Source organism: Felis catus, chromosome F2 (assembly GCF_018350175.1).
Source record: "Felis catus isolate Fca126 chromosome F2, F.catus_Fca126_mat1.0, whole genome shotgun sequence".
NCBI lineage: Eukaryota > Metazoa > Chordata > Mammalia > Carnivora > Felidae > Felis > Felis catus.
Genome location: NC_058385.1, coordinates 44,784,768 through 44,810,756, shown reverse-complemented (window position 1 = coordinate 44,810,756; position 25,989 = coordinate 44,784,768). Strand labels below are relative to the sequence as shown.

The window sequence follows — 25,989 nt, the reverse complement described above, 5'->3', positions numbered from 1 at the left end:
GCATGCACCAGTGCTTGCAGTGGAGTAGATCTGGAAAAATAATCAAGAAACTGACCTCCAGAGTAGGTAACAGTATGGCTAAGAAGCAGGAGTGGGATAGAGACATACATTTTGCTGAATGCTCTTTTTGAGCCTTTTGAGTTCTGTGTTATATGAAAATATTGCCTTTCAAGAATTAATTAATTAAAACTTTTATTTTGAGATATTGTCAGCATTACAGAGGAATTTTGAGCACATAAATCAGGGGCCAGTTGGTATTGTTATCATGTTGAGTATCCAAATTATTCAGCCCCAAGGAAGACCAGAAAGAAAGAGGGGGGAAGCAAAACAAAAAGTGGGACAGATAGCACAAAAAATGATGGTTAAAATAAATCCAAATATATCTGGTAACTGATATTTTGGATAACATAACCAGTATTTCTTTGTAGTCTTTCTTCCATAATCTTTTCTAATCTTAAGAAAAGATATTCTGGTTTTTGTTTTGTTTTTTTCCACTTTGAGTATTTAGGATAGAAAAGCAGTTGAGAAATACTCTAGTATAATTCCCTTATTTTGTGGATGAAGGTCTTGAAGCCCCAAAAGGTTAAACGACTCACTGAAGATCATACAGTGAAAGTGACTGTTGTGGGTTTATCCCATTTGTCCCCCAGCTCCACTCTTTTTCCACTCTTTTCTGCCCAAAAAGTTGGCCTAGATGGGCTACATTAACAAGCTCTGTTACTGTCTAGCCTCTAGTTGGGTTTGGCTTAACCATGCTTCTTTATAACAAGAACTTTATAGTGCGTATGAGCCAATATTTGCTTTCTTGATTTTTTTTTCCTATTGTGCTATTGTTAACCATTCAAGGCCCTTTGTTATAATGTGCCCTTGCTTGTCTAGCCTCGTAACTACCCTTTGCTACCTCTCTTTTTCTCTATAAATTTTGAAATAATGGACTTGTAGTTTATTATACAGACCATGCTCTTTCAATCCTCTGTACCTTTTTTCACACTGTTTCCCCCAACCCTCCTAGTTAAAAACCCCCTTCACCAACAGTTTCCTTCTTACTCTTCTCTAATTATTTCTAATTCAAATTAGGTACTCCTCCAGGAAGCCTTCCTCTCTCATCCTTGTTAAGGCTAGTTGTCATTCCTCAGTGTTCCCAAAAGTGCATATCATTTACTGGTATCCAGTACTTAATACATGTATATCAGATAGAATAATTATCGTGAGTCTCATTAGTCTCATTTGAGTCTTATTTGCTAGGTGCCTGGGATCCATTCTGTCTTTTAAAGGAGTTTTGCATATGTCTTACATATTATGAGTTGAATTATAACTCTCAGAGGACAGTCTTATTACCAAGTTTTAGTGGACACATCTACAGCCTACATGTACAGATTATACCATGTTGATTTCTAGACCCTGATAAACAGTTTTTAAGAAATTCATGCTGAATTTTTTATAGTGTTTTTTTCTCCAGGGCACAATATAAATAATTGTGTAAGCTTAAAAGAATCATAGACTGACAGGATCCTTTGAAATTATTAGTGAACTCCTAGTAGTTTTTAAAAGATGAGTAGATTGAAACCCCAAAGATATTAAAGGACAGGGTTCAAGTTCAGCCTAGTGGCACTAAAGTTCCAGATCTCAAGATGGTCCTTGTATCTGCTGGTGGGCAGCCTAGAACCTGAAGTCAGCTCCTGCCCCAGGATGTATTTCTGTGAGACTGTGAGGTTGACTGAGATCTGCCATTATTTGAATTGACCCCTGAGCTTGGCTAGAACAGATGATGTCATGGGTTACTCTGTGAACTCCCATGGAATGTGACTTATTCTTCCATTTCACCAGTTCAGCTGAGGAGTAGAACTTTATCTACCTTGCTGTCCCTCCCATTTATAATAGTCAAAATATTTTCTCTTCATACATAGAGATCTGTGTCAAACAGTGGTAAAATATTTGCTTTAACCTTTAAACAATTGAGAAAACTCAAGAGAATAAGGGTAATCTGTTGTATTTACCCTATTTTTGCTCTTTCCATTGTTCTTTCTCCTAATGTTTCACAGTCCCTTCTTTTATTACTTCCTTTGTGTCTAGAGGACTTCCTGTAAGCCATTCTTTTAAGGTAGGTCTGCAGTAAGAGATTCTCTTAGTTTTCCTTCATATGAGAATATATGGATTTCCTTTTCTTTCCTGCAGGATATTTTCACTAGCTATAGAATTCTTGGTTGACAGGTGTTTTTTTTTTCCTTTCAGCACTTGAAAAATATTGTGCCATTTCCTCTGATATCACAGTTTCTTATGAGCACTCTACTGTCTCTTTGTTGGATTGTTTTACCCCTTGCTGTTTTCAAGATTTTTTTTTTTGTCCTAATTTTCACAGGTCTAATTATGTGTCTAGGTATGAATTTCTTTGGGTTTATCCTGTTGGAGGTTTGTTTACCTTCTTAAGTCTGTAGGTTTTTATCTCTTACTAGTTTAGGAAAGTTTTTGGTCATTATTTTTTCTAATGTTTTTTCAGTCCTACCCTCTTTCTCTTCTCTTCATTATGACTCCATTGATACAAATGTTAGACATTTTGTTTTAGTCTTACAGATCCCTGAGATTGTGTTCATTTTTATGCTAGTCTATTTTCTTTCTGTGGTTCACATTGTGTACTTTCCACTGTTTTATATTACAATTCACTGATTCATCCTTCTGTCATCATCTACTGATGAGCCCATTCATTGAGTTTATTGTCATTACTGTATTTTTCAATTCTAACTTTTTCATTTGTTTCTCTTTTATATCTTCTATTTCTTTCTGGAGACTTTCCAACTTTTCATTTGTTTACAAACATGTTTGTAATTACTTGTTGAAGCATTTTTGTGATGACTGCCTTAAAATCCTTGTTACGTAATTCTAACAACCATGTCATCTTGATGTTGCTGTCTGTTGACTGTCTTTTCCCATTTTAGTTGAGATTTTCCTGCTTGTTGGTATGGTGAGTGTTTTTCATTTGGAACTGGGACATTTTGGGTATTATGGTGAGAGTGTAGATCTTATTTAAATTTTCTAACAGGTGTCCTCTGATGCTGCTTCAGTGAGGGAAAGGGGCCTCATCTCATTTCTGCCAGGTAGCAGTAGAAGTCTGGTACCCTGACTTGGTCTCCTTTGACATGTGTGTGCTGGGGTCCCTTATTACTGAACAGGGGTGAGGGCTGGGGCGCATATAGTGGCCTCTCCTAGAACTGCAGGGCCTCATTATAGCTTGCTGGTGATGAAAGTTCTGACTCTCCAGTGGGCCTCCGTCTGATTCCACTCCAGCAGGGAGGGGGTGGGTTTTTTTTGTTTGTTTGTTTGTTTGTTTCATTATTGCCTGGTAGGGGTATAAGTCCAGCCTGCAACACAGTCTCTGCAGACACTTCACACTGGCAGGGTGGCTGACATTTTGTTATACGGCCTGATAGAAGTGAAAGCCCTAATCTGATACTTGGCCTTCTCTGATACCACCTCAGTAGAAGGATTGGACAGCCTCCAGAGGTTGGAAGTCTAGGTTCCTCATTCAGCCTTTGCTGGTGGGGGAGGGGTCAGTGTTTTCTGTGTAGTGTTTGGCTGGACTAGATTGGTTGTTACCTAAAACTTTTGTCTTGTTAGCTGCCCTTTCCTGATCTCTTGGCTTGAGAGAGCAGGCTTTTGTAGGGTTTTTGTTTTTGTTTTTTTCACTTGTGTCCATTGGTATTTCTTAGTTGTGCTGGCTTCTCTAGTACCTGATCTGGGATAAGTGAGGTAAAACAGAAAAGCATGGAACTCAAAGCTGTGTTCTACCCCAAATTCCAGAGTCCCTACCCATTTTGGCACCTTCTCTCCATCTTTCAGAATCTTCCTATGTTTTGTCCAGGGTTTTAATTGTGCTTTAATGGAGAGTTACAGGGAAAAGTATGTCTATTCATTTTGTCCAGAAGCAGAAGTCTCTCTTCAATTCACTTTAAATTCTTGTTTGCTATGAAGTTTTTTTGAATAAATCACTAATTTGAATTCTGTCAGTTCAGAAATTGGTAATTCAGAACATGAACAAAATTTAAGAGGCACTATCTCAGATTTTAAAAGAGGTAATGTTCAGGCAGCCTTATTTTAAAGATACATGATCAAGAATGTGGTAGGTTGATTTGGGGTATTTCCTGTCACTACAACATTAGTTCAGGTGTTTTATGAATTCTCACCCTTTTTTAGTTAAAAAACATTTTTTTTAATGTTTATTTTTGAGAGAGAGAGAGACAGAGTGTGAGCAGGGGAGGAGCAGAGAGACAGAGACACAAAAACTGAAGCAAGCTCCAGGCTCTGAGCTATTAGCACAGAGCCTGATGTGGGACTCGAACTCAGGAGCCATGAAGTCATGACCTGAGCCAAAGTCGGATGCTTAACCAAATGAGCCAACCAGGTGCCCCTCACCCTTTTTTAGTTTTGATTTTCCTTTAGATGCATTTAGAAATAGCCTTTTAGAATTTGGTGTGCTTATCTTTTTCTTACTGATTCTTTTAAAAACTCTTGTGATCACCTTCTTGTCTGATATAAATGTTACAAATAAACTTTTTAATTCATATTTTTTGTCATTTATGCATTTTTAAGTTATATGTATCCAAATCATCTTTTTCTTTTGTTTTATGGCATTGGATTGAACATATAAATATTCTCATATATTACCCTCTTGTTCTCTGTGTTTCTATTTTTCTAACTTTCACCTCCTTTCATCTATCTGGAATTTATTTTCGTGTTTCTGTGATAAAGATCTAGTTTAAATTTTCCCACAAAAGACAGGCATTATCTCAGCACCAGTTTAAAGTTATTTTTGCTCAGTGATTGAAAATGCTATCTTCATAGTATGACTGTTTATTTTGTGTATTATATTCTATTTCTGGGGACATTATATTTTGTTTCATTGCTCTTCCTATTCTTAGAGTAGTACCACATGCTTCTCTAGGCATTTAACAAAAAGATGTAGCTTCTTTTTACTAATTTTTCTGTTGATTCAATCTGATTATAATATTCAGAAAGTTTTTAAATTTTTTTTTGTCTATTTTCTCAGTGACCAAAAAAGCCCCACTATTTCCTATGTCTTATTTATTTAGAACTTAATTCTCTAAAATTGTTTTGAATCATAATGTTGTATTAAGTTTATAACTATGTTTCTTTATATTACGTCCCTTATAAACATTAAATGACTGTTTCATCATGTACTGTTTGAGCCTTCACTTCTATTTTATTTGGACCATTTTATTCTTGATACATTTTTGTGTTTGACTACTATTTCATTGCCTATCTTTGACTTTTAACCCAAGTTTTTCTTAGTATGCCTCTTATAGAAACATGAGTTAGACTTATTATAATTATATTTCATTTAGAAAGTATGTAGTTGAATTTATCTTGTAAACTAAGTGTCTTTTAGTGCTTAACTATAATACTATTTAATAAATGGAAATTCAACCCATTTATTTACATTGGTGTATCTTAATAAAATTTAAATCACAGTTGTCATGTTTTACTTTTGTCAACTTGTTTTCTCTGGTATTTGTAGTTATTACGTTGCTTTGCATTTTTAATTTTACCATCTGCTACTTTATTTTTATTTTATTTTTTAGAGAGGGGGAGGAGGCCATGGGACAAAGAGAGAGAATCTTAAGCAGGCCACACTCAGCATGGAGCCTGATGTGGAGCTTGATCCACTTCCCTAGGGTCATGACCTGAGCCAAAATCAGCAGTTGGATGCTCAACAGACTGAGCCATCCAGGCACCCCACTACCTGCTACTTTTAAAAAGCCTTGAAAAACAGTCTTTAAAAATCAGCCAGGGGCACCTATGTGGCTTAGTTGGTTGCGCGTCTGACTTTGGCTCAGGTCGTGATCTCATGGTTTGTGAGTTCGAGCCCCACATTGGGCTCTGCACTGACAGTGTTGAGTCTGCTTGCTATTCTCTCTCTCTCCCTCTCTCTCCCTCTCTCTTTCTCTCTCTCTCTCTCTCTCTCTCTCTCTCTCCCCCTCCCTCCCTCCCTCCCTCTCTGCCCTTCCCTGCTTGTGCTCTTTCTGTCTCTCAGAATAAATAAGTAAACTTAAATCAGCCAGTGTTTGATAAAATTTCTCTTCTGACTGTCAAGAATCCTCAAATAATATGGCCTTGTTCCTCAAGTACCCTTTTAACTTTTTTAGCCAGTTCCTCTTTGTTGGTCAAAATTATACCTGTAGCAGTTATGTAAAGAAGACATGAGTGCAAGTGAAATCAGATATGCTGAGATTTTGAGATTAAGAATGTTGAGCCCTATAGACTAATAGTAACATAATACTGAATAAACTTCATGAAAATAAAATTGAAGTAGATTGGATGAATCATATATGTACTTTGGTATTTTTTAAAGATAAAACTGTGGCTTGCAGGATTGGCTAATAATTTTCCCTGAGAAGATAAAGTATAATACAATTTGAAATTTCTGTGCCTTTAAAAAAATTTTTTTAACATTTATTTTTATTTATTTATTTTTTCTTTTGAGAGACAGAAACAGAGCCTGAGTGGTATAGGGGCAGAGAGAGAGAGACACAGAATCTGAAGCAGGCTGCAGGCTCTGAGCTATAGCACAGAGCCTGACACGGGGCTCGAACTCACAAACTGTGAGTTCATGACTTGGGCTGAAGTCGAATGCTTAACCGACTGAGCCACTCAGGTGTCCCATCTGTGCCTTTTTAAAGAAGAACAATTCTGGGGCGCCTGGGTGGCTCAGTCAGTTGGGTGTCTGACTTTGGCTCAGGTCATGATCTCATGGTGCCTGGGTTCGTTGGGCTCTGTGCTGACAGCTCAGAGCCTGGAACCCGCTTCGAATTCCATGTCTCCCTCTCTCTCTGCCCCTCCCCCACTTGTGCACTCTCTGTCTCTAAATAAATAAACATTAAAAAAAAATAAAGAAGAATAATTCCACTAGTTCTCAGTTTTTTGTACTGTTGGTCTTCTTCCACTTCTGTTAATATTGGTCACTAAATCCTTTTTAAGAGTTCTTCTGTGAGATTCACTATTTCCCCTCACTTTTTTTCACCCATGTTCTTAATAATTTACACTTTTGTTATTATAGTCTCTTCCCACTCTATTTCATGTCTAAACTCTACTGCAAGATTATGCTGTCAAAGACATTCTTTTCCTTACATTATTTTCTTGCTTATGTAATTGAAGTGGCTCTCAGAATCCAGGCATCTCATTTTTAGCATTTATCCTTCTTGTCCCACTGTTTTCTGGATCTAAATTCCCGGAACCCCATTTCTCTAAATAGTGTTTCTGTTTTGGCTAGGTGGATCTTCCTACTGTGTTCTGGCATACATCTCTTATCTTTGTGTGTTTGTTCATATTGTTCATACTTGTCCTCCTCCCTAAAATGGTCTGTTTCTTCTGTGTGAGGTATCTGAGATCGTCACATTACCTTTTCTTCTGCTCTTACATTTCTTAATCATAAATCATATAGTCTGCATCAAACCATCATGAATGTAACTTGTATGTCACATTGTAATTTTCTGTATGTATCTTTTATTTCTTATTCTAGATGATAAGTTGCTTAAGAGCAAAGAACATATCTTCAATTATTACTTTTTGAGACCTTTCCACAAGTGTTCTCAAAATTTTTAGAGTCGAACTGGGGTTCCTTCCTGCTCACAGCTCCACCATCCTCTGAGACACTGTATTTGTCTGTTTTCCAGCTTCGTAGAAAGAGACGAACTCACGGAAGAGTGCATAAGGATCAGATCTTAGAGTGGAACACACCACTTGTACTCACAACCCATTCATGAGAGCTTAGTCACACAGTCACAACCAACTGAAAGGGGGAGACTGAGAAATGTAGGATCTAGCTGGGTTGCCATACATCCAATCCCAACTCTGTTTTAGTGGATGACTGGGAATCTACACTGCAGTTATGTCACTAGCTCTTAATTTATCTGGCGATTAGTTTATAACTGTTACAGAAGAATTTATTGGTTCTTTGCCATCAATTCTAGTATTTCTGTAATCTGGCAAAATTCTTCCATATAGTTTTCCCAAATGATATGTTCACCATTTTATTTTTTTAAATTCTATTCTAAATGTGTATAATTTCTTCTTTAGCACTATTTTTTTTTGTCTTTAAGAATATTTTTATGTTCTGTTGATCTTTATTAAAATAACTATCTATGGATTTGTAATATGAAAATTAACATTTTGAAACTGTATTGCTGCCTCAAAATAAGGTTATTTATCTCAAATTGTATTTGTAACCTGTCCCCTACTTTCTCTCACACTCCTTCTCCCTTTCCCCAATAAAAAAGTCATTGAAAACCCAGGTCTATCCTGGTGGTTTCCCTTCTATTTACCAGAAATGCAGCAAACTCAGATATTTTCACTAGATCAAGATGCTATAAAAAAAGAAGTTAAAAGGTGTTTTATACATAGCATAGAAGTGAGACAGTATTTATTTTCTGAAAAATATTTCCTTTATTACTGTTTCTCCATTGGAGATGATTATATTACTCAAAACACAATAAAGTAAAAAATATGTAAAAGAAGTAACAGAATAGTTGCCCTCCTTTTGAGCCACTGATTGTGGCTGTCAGTTTATGAAGATTAATTAAAATTTGTATGTATTACCAAAATAATTTTATTTTCATATGTAATATAATCACCAATCTCTTATTTTTTATGAGAATTTTTAATTAATTAAAATTTTTTTTAAGTTTTTGTTTAAATTACAGTTAGTTAACATTCGTTTTGGATGTAAAATATAGTGATTCAGCATTTTTGTATAACACCCAGAGCTCATTACAAGTGCACTCCTTAATCCCCATCACCTGTTAAGCCATTGCCCCCCACCCACTTCCCCTCTAGTAACTGATCATCACCAACCTGTTAAAAAATTCTTTATCTTTTTCACTATCTACCTACACTTCCTTTGGACAATTATACATACATATTTTTTTTTAATTTTTTTTTAATGTTTATTTTTGAGAGAGAGAGGGAGGCAGGCTGCAAGCAGGGGGAGGAGCAGAGAGAGAGGAAGACACAGAATCAGAAGCAGGCTCCAGGCTCTGAGCTGTCAGCACAGAGCCCGACGCGGGGTTCGAAACCACAAACTGTGAGATCATGACCTGAGCCGAAGTCCGTTGCTTAACCGACTGAGCCACCCAGGCACCCCTGGACAGTTATATTTTTAAATTTTTTTTAATGTTTATTTATTTTTGAGAGAGAGAGAGAGAGAGAGAGAGAGAGAGAGAGAGAGAGAGAGAGAGACAGAAAGACAGAGTATGAGCGGGGAGAGGCAGAGAGAGAGGAGTCTGAATCAGGCTGCAGGCTCTGAGCTGTCAGCACAGAGCCTCACTCACGGCTCAAACTTCTGAACCGTGAGATCATGACCCAAGCCAAAGTCAGATGCTTAACCAACTGAGCCATGCAGGAGCCCCTGGACAATTATATTTTTAAGGGTAATGTAATGTAGTTTTATTAACAGGATTGCATGTTTTGTGTGTGCCTTAATGGTTCTCCAAAAGCAAGTAAACCCAAAAACAAAATCTTTATTTCTAAAGCAGCTGGAATATTCTCTTTTCTTAATATATACATTTAATTTTAGTTGAAAGAACAATTGAAGCCTGTGATCCTGATTAGCATTTATGTGTTGTTTTAACATATTTTAGATATAATTGAGAGAAATCTTTGGAATTTATACCGTTGAATTTTACTTTTCCAGCACGCTTTTATCAAGAATGCAAAGCCTGTATCAATTTTGAGAGACCTGATCACAGAAGCTATGGAGATCAAAGCTAAAAGACATGAAGAGCAACAACGAGAACTGGAAGAGGAAGAAGAAAATTCGGTTCGTAATTACCCTCAAAAAGTTGATTTTTTTCCTTCCAAGTCATTTTTCTATAAACTTGGGGTTTTTTTTCTTTAAATATGTCAATAGCACTTATTTTATTATGCAAGGAGATGTGTTTATTAAATTTCAAAATATATTTTGTTTGCATCAAATGTTTGCTATCCTTTCCTGATGTCTTAAGAATTAGAGTATAGTATCTAGTATCTAGATGACACTCAGTGTCATATTTGGTCAATTTTGTGTCATATCTTCTAGAACTTTCTTTCAACTGGCTATCAATTATGCTGTAAATAAAGGGTACCACAGTAGAAGATGGGTTGCTAGAGAAAGCAGGAGGACCATATAAGAACCTACCCGTTTACCCCATTTACTTTATATTCATGCATCAGTGCATCTTAATACCAAAATAATTATGTCTCACATTTTATAATGTTTAATGCTTATGTTCTTCACTAATGATGTTTTTCTTATTTCAAATTATAATTTTTTTTCTGGTTTAAGATCCAGAGATGAATACCTCATGGTATTCAGATAGTTGTAAAATCTGAAAGCACAAATATCATTTTATTTTTTTACTGATTGAAATGTCATTGATAATATCTGTATTTTCCCATAGACTTTTTTAATCTTATAGTTTTAATCGTCTACAAATAGTATTATTTTGCTAATTACATTTAGTTTTAGTTTCAGAGGCTGGTTATCCAATTGGGATTTCTTTTGAAATTCTTTTACCCCTTTCACCAGTTATTAAAACTTGTATCATGTGGTAGCTGAGGACAAGGACAAATATGCATCTTTGCAGAGCTGATTTACGATCATATTTTTTAGATTTGCAACTACATCGGTTATTCATTTGGCAGTGACTGTGGACTGCCTTGTGAGACAGATGTTTTGAGCTTATATTCCAGATGTAAGATTTTTACTAATGAATTTGCCATTCAGAATTGTAAATAACATCTCTTTAAAGGTTTTTGTTTTTTTAATTTATTTACTTTGAGAGAGAGAAAGAGAGAGAGAGCGAGCATGAGTAGGGGAAGGACAGAGAGAGAGGAAGAGGGACAATCTCAAGCAGGCTCCACACTGTGCAGAACCCAAGGCGGGGCTTGAACTCAAGAACCATGAGATCATGACCTGAGCCAAAATCAAGAGTCAGACACTTAACTGATTTAGCTACCCAGTGCCCCAAGTTTTTGTTTGTTTGTTTTGTTTTGTTTTGTGTTTTGTTCCTTTGGGGTTGTGTATCCATTCTATTAAAGTTAAGTAATATGGAATGAGGTAAAGACCTTGGTTCTTGCTTTCAAAGGGCTTTATAGCTCCCACCCTGGGTTCCTGTGTGATAATAGATATAGTTACTGATTTTTCTCCAATTAACATTTGTAAATGTTAATTTTTTTCTAGATTTTTTTTTAATTTTAAAAGTACTTTTGTCATATATTATTTCATTTGATCTTTAAAAAAAGGAAGATTGGTCATGTACTATATATGTTATTATCCCATTTTGCAGATGAGGGAGATTGGGTTAGGAGAGAAGTGATTTACCAAAGTTCATAAAGCTAATGAGGAACCAAGAATAAAACTAGGTCTTGTACTTGTATGCTCCCATGTTCATTCACTAATACTTTATGCTCACTTTTTAATCAAATGTTTATTACTTCAAAAATAAGCAACATTGGATTATCAACATTTATTTATTTTGGGGACAGAGAGAGACAGAGCATGAACGGGGGAGGGGCAGAGAGAGAGGGAGACACAGAATCGGAAACAGGCTCCAGGCTCTGAGCCATCAGCCCAGAGCCTGACGCGGGGCTCGAACTCACGGACTGTGAGATCGTGACCTGGCTGAAGTCGGACGCTTAACCGACTGCGCCACCCAGGCGCCCCAACATTGGATTATCAAAGTTGTACAATTTCTGATAAGTTTATATTCACAAAAATGTCTGTTTTTTGCCCTTATGTGGTGGTACCCGTCTGCCTTTCTTTCACCTTGTGCAGTTTTCTTATGGGTGCTGGGCTGGTGGACTGCCTCCAGTTATCTGTCAATGGACAAGTGATTGTTTTGCTTAGTTCTGTCTTCCTGTACTTAACTGTAGACCAGTTTCCACTTTTGATGGATAGGGAAACATTGATTACTCCAGGGCTTACCAGTTTTTACTGGTTTTAAGACCTTACGCTAGTCACTTAGGTTACTTTCTGCCACTTCAGTGATCTCTTTCTTCATTTTCTTCTTCTCCACTGAGCTCCAGCCACATTGATCTTCTTTCAAATTTTTTATTTTTAATGTGCCAGAAACCTTTCCTCCCTCTGCTTGAAACATTCTTCTTCCCAAGAACTCAAGTCACTTGGTTCTTCTCACCTTTTGAGGCTCAGCTTTAAATATCGTGTGTCCCAAAACTTAGCAGCCTACCACGATACACATTTATTATTTCATGGTATCTGTAGATCAGTTATTTCAGAAGTGGCTTAGTGAGATGATTTTCAGGGTTTCTCATGAGGTTGCAGTCTAAGTGTTAGTGAGAACTGCAGTCAACTGAAGGCTTGACAAGAACTGGAGTTCTAAGGTAGCTCACTCATGTGGCTGTCCTGGGGCTGCTTCAGTTCCTCGCTGTGTGGACTCTCTCTAGGGCTACTTGAGAGTCTTCACAGCATGGAAACTGGCTTCTCTCAGAGGAAGTGATCCAAGAGAAAGAACAGGGAGGAAATCTCAATGCTTTTTATGACCTACTCTTGGGAGTTACATACTGTCACTTCTGCCACATTCTGTTTGTTAAGAGAAGTTACTGGTCATAGAAATGGTGGAGTAGGGAGCTCTAAGAATCTGTGCCTCCACAGAAACAGCCATTAAGTTGGAAAAAAATCAAGTGACAAATCAACTTTTTCAAAACACTGAAATCGAATAAAAAGACTTACAGCAACCAGGACAGTGCTTACTGAAGAAGGAGGCTGCTAAATTTTGGTAAGATAGTGTTGTGGCATTTTTGTCTATATGCCTGCCATCCCCCATTTTCTATTTCTTTTTCTTAAAAAAATTTTCTTTTTAATGTTAATTTTTGTTGAGAGAGTGTGAGTGGGGGCGGGGCAGAGAGAGAGGGAGACACAGAATCTGAACCAGGCTCCAGGCTCTGAGCTGTCAGCACAGAGCCCGACGCGGGGCTCGAACTTGCAGACCGCGAGATCATGACCTGAGCCGAAGTCCGACACTTAACCAACGGAGCCACCCAGCACCACCACCGCCCCCCCCCCCAAGCCCCCATATTGTAGCTAGCAGCAGCCGTGGGAACAGCAGTGGAGAGAGATGGTAGGGGAGAGCAATAAGAAGCTTGTGCTCAAAAAATTGTGGCTTTGCATTTTGACCTGTCTGGTGGTTCCCTGAGGGACCAGCACGGAGGCTTGCCTTTGTCTTGGCTCTGTTGAACTAGAGCAGCTTCCTGGATGGTGTCTGTAAAAAACAGCTAAATTTAGTAGAGCTAATAAACAATTTCAGCACAGTTGGAGGGTATAAAATCAACATACAAAAATCAGTTATGTTTTTATGTACCAGCAATAAGTGATGGAAAAAGGAAATTAAATAAACAGTTCTATTTACCATAGTATCCAAAAGAATGAAATATTTGATAATAAATTTAAAAAAAATTTTAATGTTTATTTTGAGAGAGAGAGAGAGAGAGAGAGAGAGAGAGAGAGAGAGCGCAGGAGCGAGGGAGGGGCAGAAAGAGAGGGAGACATAGAATCAGAAGCAGGCTCCAGGCTCTGAGCTGTCAGCACAGAGTCCAGTGTAGGGCTTGAACTCACAGACTGCGAGCTCATGATTTGAGCCAAAGTCAGATCCTTAACTGACTGAGACACCCAGGTGCCCCACCTGAGAATAAATTTAAGCAAGGAGGTAAAAGACTTGTAGAGTGAAAAGTACAAAACATTGTTGAAAGAAATTAAAGAGTGCCTAAATCAATGGAAGGATATCCCGTATAAATGGGTTGGAGGACTTACTATTGTTAAGATAACAGTATTCCCCAAAGTGATTCACAGATTAATCCAGTCCCTATCAAGATATCAGTGGTCCTTTCTGCAAAATGCGAAAACCTATCCTCAAATTCAGATGGATCAAAGGGACCCCAAATAGCTAAAACAGTATTGAAAAAGAAGAACAAAGTTGGAGTACTCACTTCCCAATTTCAAAACTTAGCATAATGCTGTAGTAATCAAATGTGATACTGGCCTAAGGATAGACATATAGACCAATAGATTAGAATTGAGAGTCCAGAAAAACCCATATGTCCATGGCCAATTGATTTTCAACAAAGGTGTGGAGACTCTTTGGTGGAAAAAGAACCATCTCTTTAACAAATGGTAGTGGGACAACTGGATAGCCATGTAAAAAAGTGAACTTGGACCCCTACCTTTCATCGTATACAAAGGCCTTTTAATATAAGATCTAATTGGATGGATCAGCAAACCAAATATAAGAGCTAAAATGTGAAAACTCTTAGGAGAAAACAAGTAATCTACCTGACTTTGGATTTGGCAGTGGATTCTTAGAAAACCAAATCACGAGTAATAAAGAAAAAAAATAGAAAAATTGAAATTTATCAAAATTTAAAACTCTATATATCAAAGGATATCATCAAGATATGAAAAGACATGCTGTGGAATGGGAGAAAATATTCATAAATTATATACCTGGTAAGGGTCTAGCATTGAAAATATATATAGAACCGTGGCACCTCAACAACAAAAAGACCTAATTGAAAACTAAGGAAAGAATTTAAGTAGGCATTTCTCCAAAAACACATAGATGGCCAACAAGCACATGAAGTGAGGGTCAGCAACATTAGTCATTAGGGAAATGCAAGTCAAATTCACCATGAGATGTTGCTTCACACTCACTAGGTGTGCTGTGATTAAACAAAAGCCAGGAAAATAACCACTGTTGATAAGGATATGGAGAAATTGGAACCCTCATACATTGCTGATGGAAATGTGAAATGGTACAGCTGCTGTGGAAAATAGTTTGGTAGTTACTTAAAACATTAGACATAGAATTACCATATGATCTAGCAATTCCACTTCTAAGTATATATCCAGAAGAATTGAAAACAGGTACTCAAATAAATACTTGTACATGAATGTTCCCAATACCATTCACAGTAGACAAAAGTAGGTTAATTGTGGTATATACACACACTGGAGTTTTAGCCATAAAAAGAAAGAAAATAGGGATACATGCTACAGCATGGAAACCTTATACCAAGTGAAAGAAGCCACACATAAAAAGTCATGTTGTATCATATGAATGATCTGAAACAGGTAAACCTTTAGAAACAAAAATCAGATTAGTGCTTGCCAGAGACTGGCCAGGGGGTGGGGGAGGGGGCAGGGAAGTAGGGGAGATGGGGAATGATTGCTTGATGAGTGAAGTGTTTTTTGGGGTGGGGGGGGTGATGAAAATATTTTGATACCTGATCAAGATAATGGTTGAACAACCTTGTGAATGCACTAAATGCCACTGATTGTACACTTTAAAATATTTTTATGTTACTTGAAGTTCACCTCAATTAAAAAATAAAAACAAGTCACTTAGTCTGCCCCACACTTAAGCAGAGAATTAGACCCTACCTTTTCAGGGAGAATTTCAGGGAATTTATGGGCATGTTTTAAAACTAATACAAAGTGTCCTTTGGCTACGAATTATTTACATTCTTTGCCCATGTGGAATATACTTACTACTTCTTGATAACTGTCTCTTCTTCACTCTGAGTATTATCCCTTTACATTATCAGCTCCCAGTTCAGTATTTTGTCTTCTAGATCACATTTGGAAAGAGATGAGAATCCTTTAGTCTAGCTTATCTCAGTTTGAAGACTGGCAAACTAAAGGTTAGTTATCTGTCCCCCACATACCCAAAATACAGTGCTGGGTCAGGCATAAGACTATCACTATAGATGGTTGTTTTCAAAGAGTGAGGACAGGAGGCACAATAATTAGCAGTCCATGGCAATTTTGGAATCCAGCCAAGAAAGTGTTAGAAGTTCTATTTGATTATTTCAGTTCTATTCCGGCCCTGTTTCTCAATGACTCTTTGCTGTGCCCTCTGAGTTCTTGCTTCTGTTCTCTGTGTCTTCCCTCCTTTTTCATAGGAAGACAGCCTATGTTTTGAACTAAATCATTTTCTCAGCCCCTTCCTGCCTGTAGAAGTTTGAGACTCCAGAATCCTCTTTTCATTTTGTGCTTTGTCCTAGTGAGACCATGCTGGTGGTGTTTCTGCCAAAAAACAATTGTGTGGGCACCCTATAAATCTTATTGTGGTTCACTCCATTAGACCAGGCGACACCCCTACATTTTGTTGAAATAATTGCTTCTTTACCGTGGTCTCTCCTAAGGCTGCTACGGGACAATGCCTTTAAGCTTCATAAAAGCCCTATTACGTATTTAGCTCTTTCTGAAGTCTTAGTAAAGGATTTTAAGGTCACCAATGCAGCTTGATTTTTAGACAATTTTTTCTGAAGGTGCCTTGGATTTGACGTTTGCTTGGAAGCTTTTTCATAATTGTAGCATTGTTTACTGTCTGTAGAGGCTAGGGACTTACTAAACCAACGAGTCCTGATTCCTTTTTTAGTTACTCTTTCTTAAGCTTTTCTCTCTCCTTGTGCATTTTGTTATAAGCAGTAAAAAGAAACCAGGCATCATCTTAACACTCTGCCTAGAAATCTCCTTAGCTAGATGATATACCCAGTTTAACAGGTACATTTTTTACTTCCTGGTTACTGTAGATGACAGTGTCCTGAATTTTCTGCCACAGTGTAATAAGAATATCTTTTCTTCAAGATTCCAGACATTTATCTTCCCTTCCTCCTTAATGATGATCAGTCTTCTAACAGCCTTTCATGGCTCTGTGGGCTGGTTCTAATAGTCTCTTCAAAGTGCTTCCAGCTTCTACTCGCTGTACTGCTCCAAAGCCATCCCATCGATTTAGGTATATGTTACTGAGTCCTGTCCACAGTCAGGGTGAAGGGAATTAGGTTCCACCCTTCGAGGGGAGTACTCCCAAAGTATTGTGGACAAATTAAAAATCACATCAGGTTTTTGGGTTTTTTTTTTTTTTTTTTTTTTTTTTTTTTTTCAAATAATCCTTAATTCTTTGGAACCGACCTAGCATTTCTGAGTAAAATTATTACGTTCTTTTTTGTTGTTTTTAATTGGAATCATAAGAAAAAATTTAAAGTCTTAACAGAGTCCTAGTTTGAACAGTATTCACGTGCTTTGCTTTCGATTATGTTCTCAGGCAGTCGCTTCCATCTTGAGATCATTTGTCAGTTTTCCCCCAATACAGTATACACACATGCTCACAAGAGCAGTGATAATGGATCTGAATTCCTCCTACACAGGTAAAAGTGTATCTCTACATTGCCAACATTTTTAGCAAATTTTTAAATCGGTAGTCATTTTCTCTCAGAAACATCCACATTGAAGGCTCAAAGTCTTTCATAGTTTGTCTTTATACTGTACATTCTTTTGGGATTCTCTTGCAGATTGGCTTAAAATTGGATTACATATACAGTTTTAAAATAAGACAGCTGAATACTCATAGAACTACTGTCTCTTGATGTTCAAGGCCAAATTACATCCTTGAAGCAATACTGTATTTTTCATAAAAGTGGAATATATTTACAAAATTTGCATTCATTTCTGACAAAGTCAACCCAAAGTTTGATATAGGTTATCTATATAAATTGCAGGCATATAAGACTTTTCTTATTCAGGTTATACTAACTTATCTATAGCATTCAAGATGTAAGCATGCATTTTGGCAGTTTATTAATTATACAACAAACACTATACATTCCATGTAGTTCTTAATCTCTAATTAACCAATGATTTTTATAAAGCTGGTTTTAAGTTAGCTCGTATGGTTTACTGAACTATTATACGGGCACTTGAATGAATGTTTAAATATTTATACAGTAAAAGAGTTGGTGCTTACTGTTTTTAAGTAAGAGAACAAGGCAAACACTCCACACATGATATGTTGGATGATGACTTAAAAATGGAATGGATGGTGTTAACAATAGAATTTGTGAGATAAGGTCCAGAAGGCACCGTTGACAAGTAGTTATTTTTAAAGTAGATTACAAGATTGATAAGGAGTTTACAAGAGTTGCTTTGTCACTGGAGTTTAGGCGTTTCTCATGTAGATCACAGTGTTAAGTAAAATACAAGGAGTTGAACAGATGTAGAAGAATGTTACATTAAGTGAAATGTTGAGTAAAAAATGGGATACTTCTTGATGTTACATGTGTGTATATATTGTATGCACGTATCTACTTCTTGATGTTACATGTGTGTATATATTGTATGCACGTTATCAGGCCCTTTATTTTCACTTCCATCTAAAGAAAGGTGTTGTTGTATTTCATGTTAGTTTGGTAATGACTCAAAGAAAGAGATTTTGCCTATTAATTGGCCTGAGACTATATCCTAGAGGTTCTGTTTTTGGAAAAGAAATGGGGACTTTCTGGTGATTTCCTTATGGTTCGAACTCTAAGCTTGTCAGGCTGTGGTCCTTAATGTCTTAGAGTGGCAAATCCCCTTTAAACAATTCACTGAAGCAGTAATTCTCAGCATGGGTGTGGGGAGAAATGCAGGGGTGCTTTGGAAAATTCACTCCCCTACAGATGATGATACAGCCTCCACTTGAGCATTTCTCAGAAGCTTCCTCCCTCTCCCTGCCCCTGTTTAATAAGGGAACTTCAAATTAGTCTACTTCTTGAGAACCTTTTGAACTAGGTAAAGAATAGGGGCGCCTGGGTGGGTCAGTTGGTTGAGCGTCTGACTTCGGCTCAGGTCATGATCTCACAGCTTGTGAGTTTGAACCCCGCGTCAGGCTCTGTGCTGGCAGCTCAGAGCCTGGTGCCTGCTTCAAATTCTGTGCCTCTCTCTCTCTCTGCCCCAACCCACTTGCATTCTGTATCTGTCTCTCTCAAAAATAAATAAACATTAAAAAAAAATTAAAAAAAAAAAAATAGAACAGCAGCATCCACTTCAGTCAGACCAGAAGCCTATAATGTACCTAGTTGGTTAAACGGGGTGGGGGTGGGAGATAGAATTTATCTAAGAGTAAGAAGATATTCGGCTTGGGAGTTAAGTCCTGATTCTGTTCACATATAACTCTGTGTCTTTGGGCAAGTTACTAACCTCTCCACTTTCATCATCTGTGTAAGGGGAATTAGTGATAGACCACACATAACTCATAGAGTTCCTGTGGGGATGTGATTTTTAAAAATACATATAAGCACTTAGAACAGTGTGTTATGCGTAGTATGCCCAATAAAGTTTAGCTTTCATCTTTACTAATGCTACTACTTGCCCCAGCAATAATGGTTATTAATTATAATATTTTAGCCATGTTTTTTTTTTGTTTTTGTTATTGTTTGGTTTGTTCAGTTTTTGGTTTCTTTGGTAGTAGTTGTTGCTGCTGCTGGTTTTGCTCCTCAAAGGGCCACCAAGATAATGTCACTGATCAGATTTGAACCAATATTTATATTCACAATTTCTTTTTAAGTATTGTAAGATGAATTTTAAGTGGCCAGATCTGTTTGGAAGAATTGGGGGAGATTTTTGTAAAACTACTTTAAGCTTATAAAAAATCTATTTGAAGAAAACCAGTAAATAAATTTATTGTCATTCCTTTGCTTCCTGAGAAGTAAATTAGATTTAGTAAGGAATAACTTGAGATTAAATTATTGATCAAAATTAAAATTCTTTAAAAGAATTAATCACTTGTTACTTCTCATTTTCCCCATACAATTAAATCACAGTTCTAAAAAACCCCTACACAGTGTTTACATAGTTATGACTATATAAATACGTTTGCGGAGAAACGTCATAATATATTTTGGTTACGTGCTCTTTCTTTTTGTCATTTCTGGAACTAATAATTGTCTCAGTTTTTGTTACTGTCATTTATAGTTGTTGTTTTTCTATGTACCTATCTAATTTTTTTTCAAATGTTACATTCCTATGCTCTGTGTAGGAGCCATAGACTCTATGTTCAAACATAGATCATTCATTAATTTTGTACTTTTTTCAACTCCTTCTTTCCTGGCCCTCTCTCCTCCTGTAATCTGTATGACTGCTCTCTAGAGTCTGGAGCAGCTGTCACACTAAGACCTCCCTGCAACATCATCCTGGGAATTTCCTTTTGCTCTGTTCTGTAATGGATCCTCTGTTCCCTGGATCTTGTCTGTCTTATTTCCTCATTTTGATGGGCCCTATCTCCCAGGAGCTTCCAGACATTTGCAGTTGTTTTGTTTTTCATACCTTGTATATCTGACCATGTCTTTATTCTACCTTTATCCATGAGAGATTGAGTATAAAATTCTGGATTGGAAATAACGTTCCCTTAAAATTTTGAAGGCTTTGTTCTGTTTTCTAACTCAGCGGAAGACAAATGACAGTCCAATACCTGATCTTTTAGGTGTTTTATGGAAGATTTTTAGATCTTCACTTTTCCCTTTTCTTTAAAACTTCCATGGTGCTGTGCCTTGTAGATATTTTTTCATTCATTGTGTGGAGTGTCTTTTGGCCCTTTTAATTTGGAAATACTCTTAAGTGCTGTGTAATTTTATTTTTGCTTTTTCACGATACTTTTATCTCATTACTTCTCTCTGTTCTTGTGCATTTTCTCACTCTGGAACTGCTTTTGTTTGTTTATTGGACTTCTTAGACTTATTCAGTGATCTTTTCTGTTTTTTTTTTTTCTCTTTTTGTTTTTTCTTAGAGGTCTCCTCAAGTTTATCTTCTAAACTTATTTTTTCCCCATGTCAAATATTTAATTTCTAAGATAATCTCCTCTTCTTCGTTGTTATTATATTATCACTTTGAATTTTCTTTTGCTTCCTACCTTGTCTATGTTTCCTTTGTTTTGATCTGTGACTTTTCATTTTATGGACTTTCTTCAAAGGTCTAGTGATTATATTTGATATAAGCACTAAAATTGCCTACTGGAAACTCAGTGTGTAAGAGTGAACCTTACTATAAAAGATGTTAGGATCCATTGTTCTGGGGCCTGAATTTGCTTGCTTTTTGTGACTTCTGTGAAGTTTTAGATTTCTTTGGTCTGCTGAATTAGCTATTACTTATATATTTATCTGCTTTCTAGCTTCCAAATTTGGGGACATGTCCTGTTTGCTGCTTTCGCCTTTCCCTTGATCTTTATGAGTTTATCCTTTTCTGTGCCTTTATTGTAATTTTGGAAGAGTTTTGGGAGGGATAGGCATAAACCCATGTGTTCAATCATCCATTTTAATGGAAACTCTTACAACTTGTCATTTCTTGGGTGTTCTGAATTCTTAATGTGAAATACTGAGTTTTTAATATGATATTTAATATATATTAATATATAAAACACTTCATATGTTATAATGATTATAAATTCCTTGAGTACTCATAAATTAGCATGATTCAAAAAAAAAATTATGGTCTATTCAATTCTGGCTTATTCTGGATAGTTTGTAAATCAAAGTGATCCAAGAAGGGAAGGGAAACTTCTAAAAGGTAACATTACACAAAATCAGGGTAATTTAAGGCAAGTTAGTAGTTGATAAGAATAGAAGTAAATGGATATTTGTCTTTTTTTGAACCACATGTCTTTTACACCCGGTTTTCTTTAGATGATAGACTAAAGGTATAGTCTTGGACCCATTAGCTCCCAGCGTTTGACAATAATTGTAGACTAATGAACCATTATGTGATTGCTGCTGTGTTTGTCTTAACATTTATATCTGTGAAGTTGAGGTTGTTGCTTTATAACCTCTTCTAATTTTCACTTATAACTTACCTTAGTTACCTGCGGCCATTTTTTTTTTTTTTTTTTTTAATTTGCTCCAATTTAGGAGATTCATTTTGGCTAATACCTGCTAGTTATAGTTCTGGACTGGTTACCTTTTAGGGTATGCCAGGAGGTTTTGGGTGGATATTTTGATATCCTAGCTGTTTTCATTTTCATTGAAGTTTTCCCCACTCTTTTTTCCTCCTTTGTGATTATTTCAAAGATGAATGGTCTTTTCAGCATGGTGGGAGATCTGTACTGCCAAGTTTTATTTCTGCATTTATTTTATCTTAAAAAAAATTTTTTTTAAGTTTATTTATTTTGAGAGAAAGAGTATCCCACGCAGGCTCCGCACTATCAGAGCAGAGCCCGATGTGAAGCCCGAACTCATGAACCATGAGATCATGACCTGAGCTGAAACCAAGAGCTGGACACTTAACTTACTGAACCACCCAGACGCCCCCTGCATTTATTTTTATCTTGGAAGACTGTATTTTGTGACAGCCTTTATAGTAGCTATCTTTAGCCCTGACCCTGGATTGGTCCTTATCCAGTGACTGGGTTAATATAACACAGAGCCATGTTGGCCCTAGACCATTGGAAAATTTTAGAAAGCTAAATTTTGAAATACTGTAGATTGAATTCTTTTCCTAATTTTAAAAATCTAGAGCTGTGAAATTCACCATACTGAGTTGCTACAGTATAAGAGTCATTTACATTTGATATTCAGTATTAATGCTTGAACTCATTGTGGATCCTGCTTTTTCCATTCTCAGTGAGTGCAATTTCCCAAGAATTTATGAGTTATACCAATATCAACTTATAATTTTTCCAAATTTAATTTTCTTCTACACAGTTCAGCTTACTACAGATGGAGAAAAATTTGTGGCCTAAAATTAAATAGATATTTCCATCAACCCTCAATGTGACTTTTGAAGGGGAAACAGTTTATGATAACCATTTCAAGATATGTTGTTTTTAAAAATTTTAGTTCTGTACACCTGTGTCCTGGGTAACTATTATAAACAACCTCTTTAAACATTTTTTTTATTCAAGAAAAGTATGGGACACGATTGGAAATAGTGCCTTATGAAGTTGATTTTTATACCTATTATAGAAAAAGCTAGTCTGATGAGAATACATCCTGACAAATTGACATGTTTTGATAGGTGTTGAGGTAATTGTACAGATTTTAAAAATTAAACAAATTGCAAACAGAGATTTCTGCAGCAGGTTAATCCCAATATCAAGATTTTTGTGTTAGTTTAAGCATTGCTAAACATGACAAAGATTTTTTTTTTTGGCATTTATGAGCATGTGATATAAATTTGGTGCTGAGATGGGTCAACTGTATAACATAATGAAAAAGAATTTGTTTTTTAGATGTTATTGGAATATATTTCTAAATCTGTATGTGAGTTGATTAAATAACATAACTATATTTGTTCACATTTAGTGTAAATACTGAAATTGCCTATAGAGTGTACACTTTTTAGAGTGTCTGCTAATAGAGTTGTTCTTTCTAATCAGTAGAACTTTAAAAATATAGTATTTTGTGGTCACCAAAGAACATGAATGGTAGAGTATAATCAGAAATATGTGGATTATTTCTGTCATATAAGAATTGAAAAATCCAGTAAAGGATGCCATTTTTAAAATAGGACAGGCCTGTATGCGTTCTTTTTTTTTTTTTAAACAGAATGTACATAATGAAGTTTGCTAAATATATATTTCTTGTTATATCGCAATATCACAAATACATTCTGTTAACATGACTACCTGGCTGAAGTAGTGTTTATCAGGTTTCCTCACGATATTATTCTTTTCCCCTTTCCATATTTCACACTTTGGAACGAAATCACACTATACAGCCCACACTTAAGGAGTAGAGAGTTATGCCCTTCCTTTTTGAGGGCATAATGTTTACATAAATTATATGGAATTCTTCTACACAGGAGATTTGTCTATTCTTCCCATTTATTCAGTAGTTTACATCAGTATTGATTCATGATTATTTAATTTACACTTTGCCTTTGAATATTTATTCATTTTGCTTTATTTATTTTGTTGCTCAAAGTGTTCCAGCTTTGGCTGTTGAGAGCCTCTTCTAGTAGGTACCTTGGTCTCTTTGACATACCCCCATTATTGTGGATTTTTAAGGTGTTTTTGGTTTTGGTTTTTTGTTTGTTTTTGAGAGAGACAGAGAGAGAGAGAGGGAGGGAGGATGGGCAGAGGGAGAGAGAAAGATTCCCAAGCAGGCTCCATGCTCAGCACAAAGCCTGAGGTGGGGCTAGATCCCACAGCCCTGGGATCATGACTTGAGCTGAAATCAAGAGTCAGGATGCTCACCCAACTGAGCTACCCAGGTGCCCCTGTTTTTGTTCTTTAAGTATTTTGTTACTCTCTGATACTATAAGATACTCCAGGTTCATCTTGTATGTTTCCTGCCACAGTCCTAGAATCTTAGGATCCTCATTCCTTCAACTAGAGAATGGTATTCAAACCCAAGACCTGGACTTGGTGTGCTTATTGCCACTGTGGGGTGTTATAGATCCTCTCAGCTGACAAAGCAAATGTATTCACTAACTTGTCTATACACACATACCTATAAACTATACATCTCTGTATGTATGTGTGTATATATCTGTAGCTATATATATCTCCATCTGTATCAATAGTAAGCTAAACATGAATTCATACTGATATCTCTGACTCTAGTCCGTTACTGCATGGATCATTCTCTTTGTCTCTTGTTGCTTATTTATTATTATTACTTTTTTTTAATTTTAACTTTTTTTTGAGAGAGAGAGAAAAAAATGGGGGAGGGGCAGAGAGAGTGGGAGACACAGACTCCAAAGCAGGCTCCATCTAGGTTCTGAGCTTTCAGCACCCAATGTGGGGCTCAAACCCATGAACTGTGAGATCATGACCTGAGCCGAAGTCAGACACTTAACCAACCGAGCCTCCCAGGCACCCTTCCCCTTGCTTGTTTATAACCACCTACTGCCATGGTGAGAAACCTGGCTCACATCATCTACCACTCCTTTGCTAAATGTTTCAATTCCTGTAAACATATATAGTGGTTTCAGAATTGTTAACCCATAGCCTCATGGCAAACAACTTTATCAGTTAGAGCACAGTGCTTATGTAAAATTCTTTTTGTTTTCAGTCCTACAGACTTTACTCACTTCTGTGTTTACTTAGGTTAGTACCTTTTCTACCTACCTCCTTCAGTGAAGTTCTTTTATACATTTGTAATACAGTTAGATTGTGTGTATGTGCCACATTCTGCATTCCATTCTGGGATCTCTTGACCTCTTAAGTGATTTTTTAAAATTTGTGTACGTTAACATTAACTCCTTATGGTATAAATTTCTATGGGTTTTGACAGATGCGTGGTGGTACATATCCACCATTGCAGTGTCATACAGAATAGTTTCACCACCCTAAAAAATCCCCATGCTTCACATATTCAACTCTTCCTCTATCCCCAAACCCTTTGCAGTCACTCATCTGCAGTTAACTATCTATAGTTTTTTGCCTTTTCCATAATGACATATAATTGGAATCATACAGCATATAGCCTTTTCAGATGGGTTTCTTTCACTTAACAAAATGCATTTAAGATTCATCCATGTCTCTTTGTGGCTACCTAGTTCATGTTTTCACTGAATAGTATTCCATTGTGTAGATTTATCAGTTTGTTTATCCATTCACCTCCTCAAGGACATCTGGATTACTTCTAGTTTTTGGCAATTATGGATAAAGCTGCTACATACATTTGCATGCTGGCTTTTATGTGGATGTAAGTTTTCAAAATCAGTTGGGTAAATACCTAGGACCATAATTGCTGAATCTTATGGTACATTTAATTTTCTAGAAGTTGCCAAACTGTCCATTTTGTATTCTCACCAACAATGAATGAGAGTTTACATTGCTATGCATGTTCACCAGCATTTCATAGTAGTTAGTATTTTTGCATTTTAGCCATTCTAATAAGTGTTTAGTGCTGTTTCAGTGCTAGTTTGCAATTCCTAATGATGGAGATGTTGGGCATTTTTTATATGTTTATTTGCCAATTATTATCTTCTTCGATAAAGTGTCTGTTCAGTACTTTCCCCCACTTTTAAAATTGTTTTGTATCATTTGTTCTCTTATTGTTTTTAAAAAAAATTTTTTTAAAGTATTCAGTTTTGAGTGAGCACAAGCAGGAGAGGGGTAGACAGAGGGGGACAGAAGGTCTGAAGTGGGCTCTGTTAGAAGTGAGCCCAGTGTTGGGCTTGAACTAACAAACTGTGAGATCGTGACTTGGGCACAAGTTGTATGTTAAACCGACTGA

At 36.5% G+C, this 25,989-nt stretch overlaps 1 protein-coding gene across 2 annotated transcripts in view; it reads left to right on the top strand.

The window, feature by feature from the left end:
- STK3 (serine/threonine kinase 3) overlaps nucleotides 1-25,989 on the top strand; it is a 278,518-nt gene that overhangs the window by 143,875 nt on the left and 108,654 nt on the right. For both annotated transcript variants that reach the window (XM_011291410.4, XM_023248602.2), the window contains exon 8: nucleotides 9,701-9,826. In XM_011291410.4, the coding sequence (XP_011289712.2) occupies nucleotides 9,701-9,826 (126 nt within the window). The remainder of the gene's footprint in view (nucleotides 1-9,700; nucleotides 9,827-25,989) is intronic.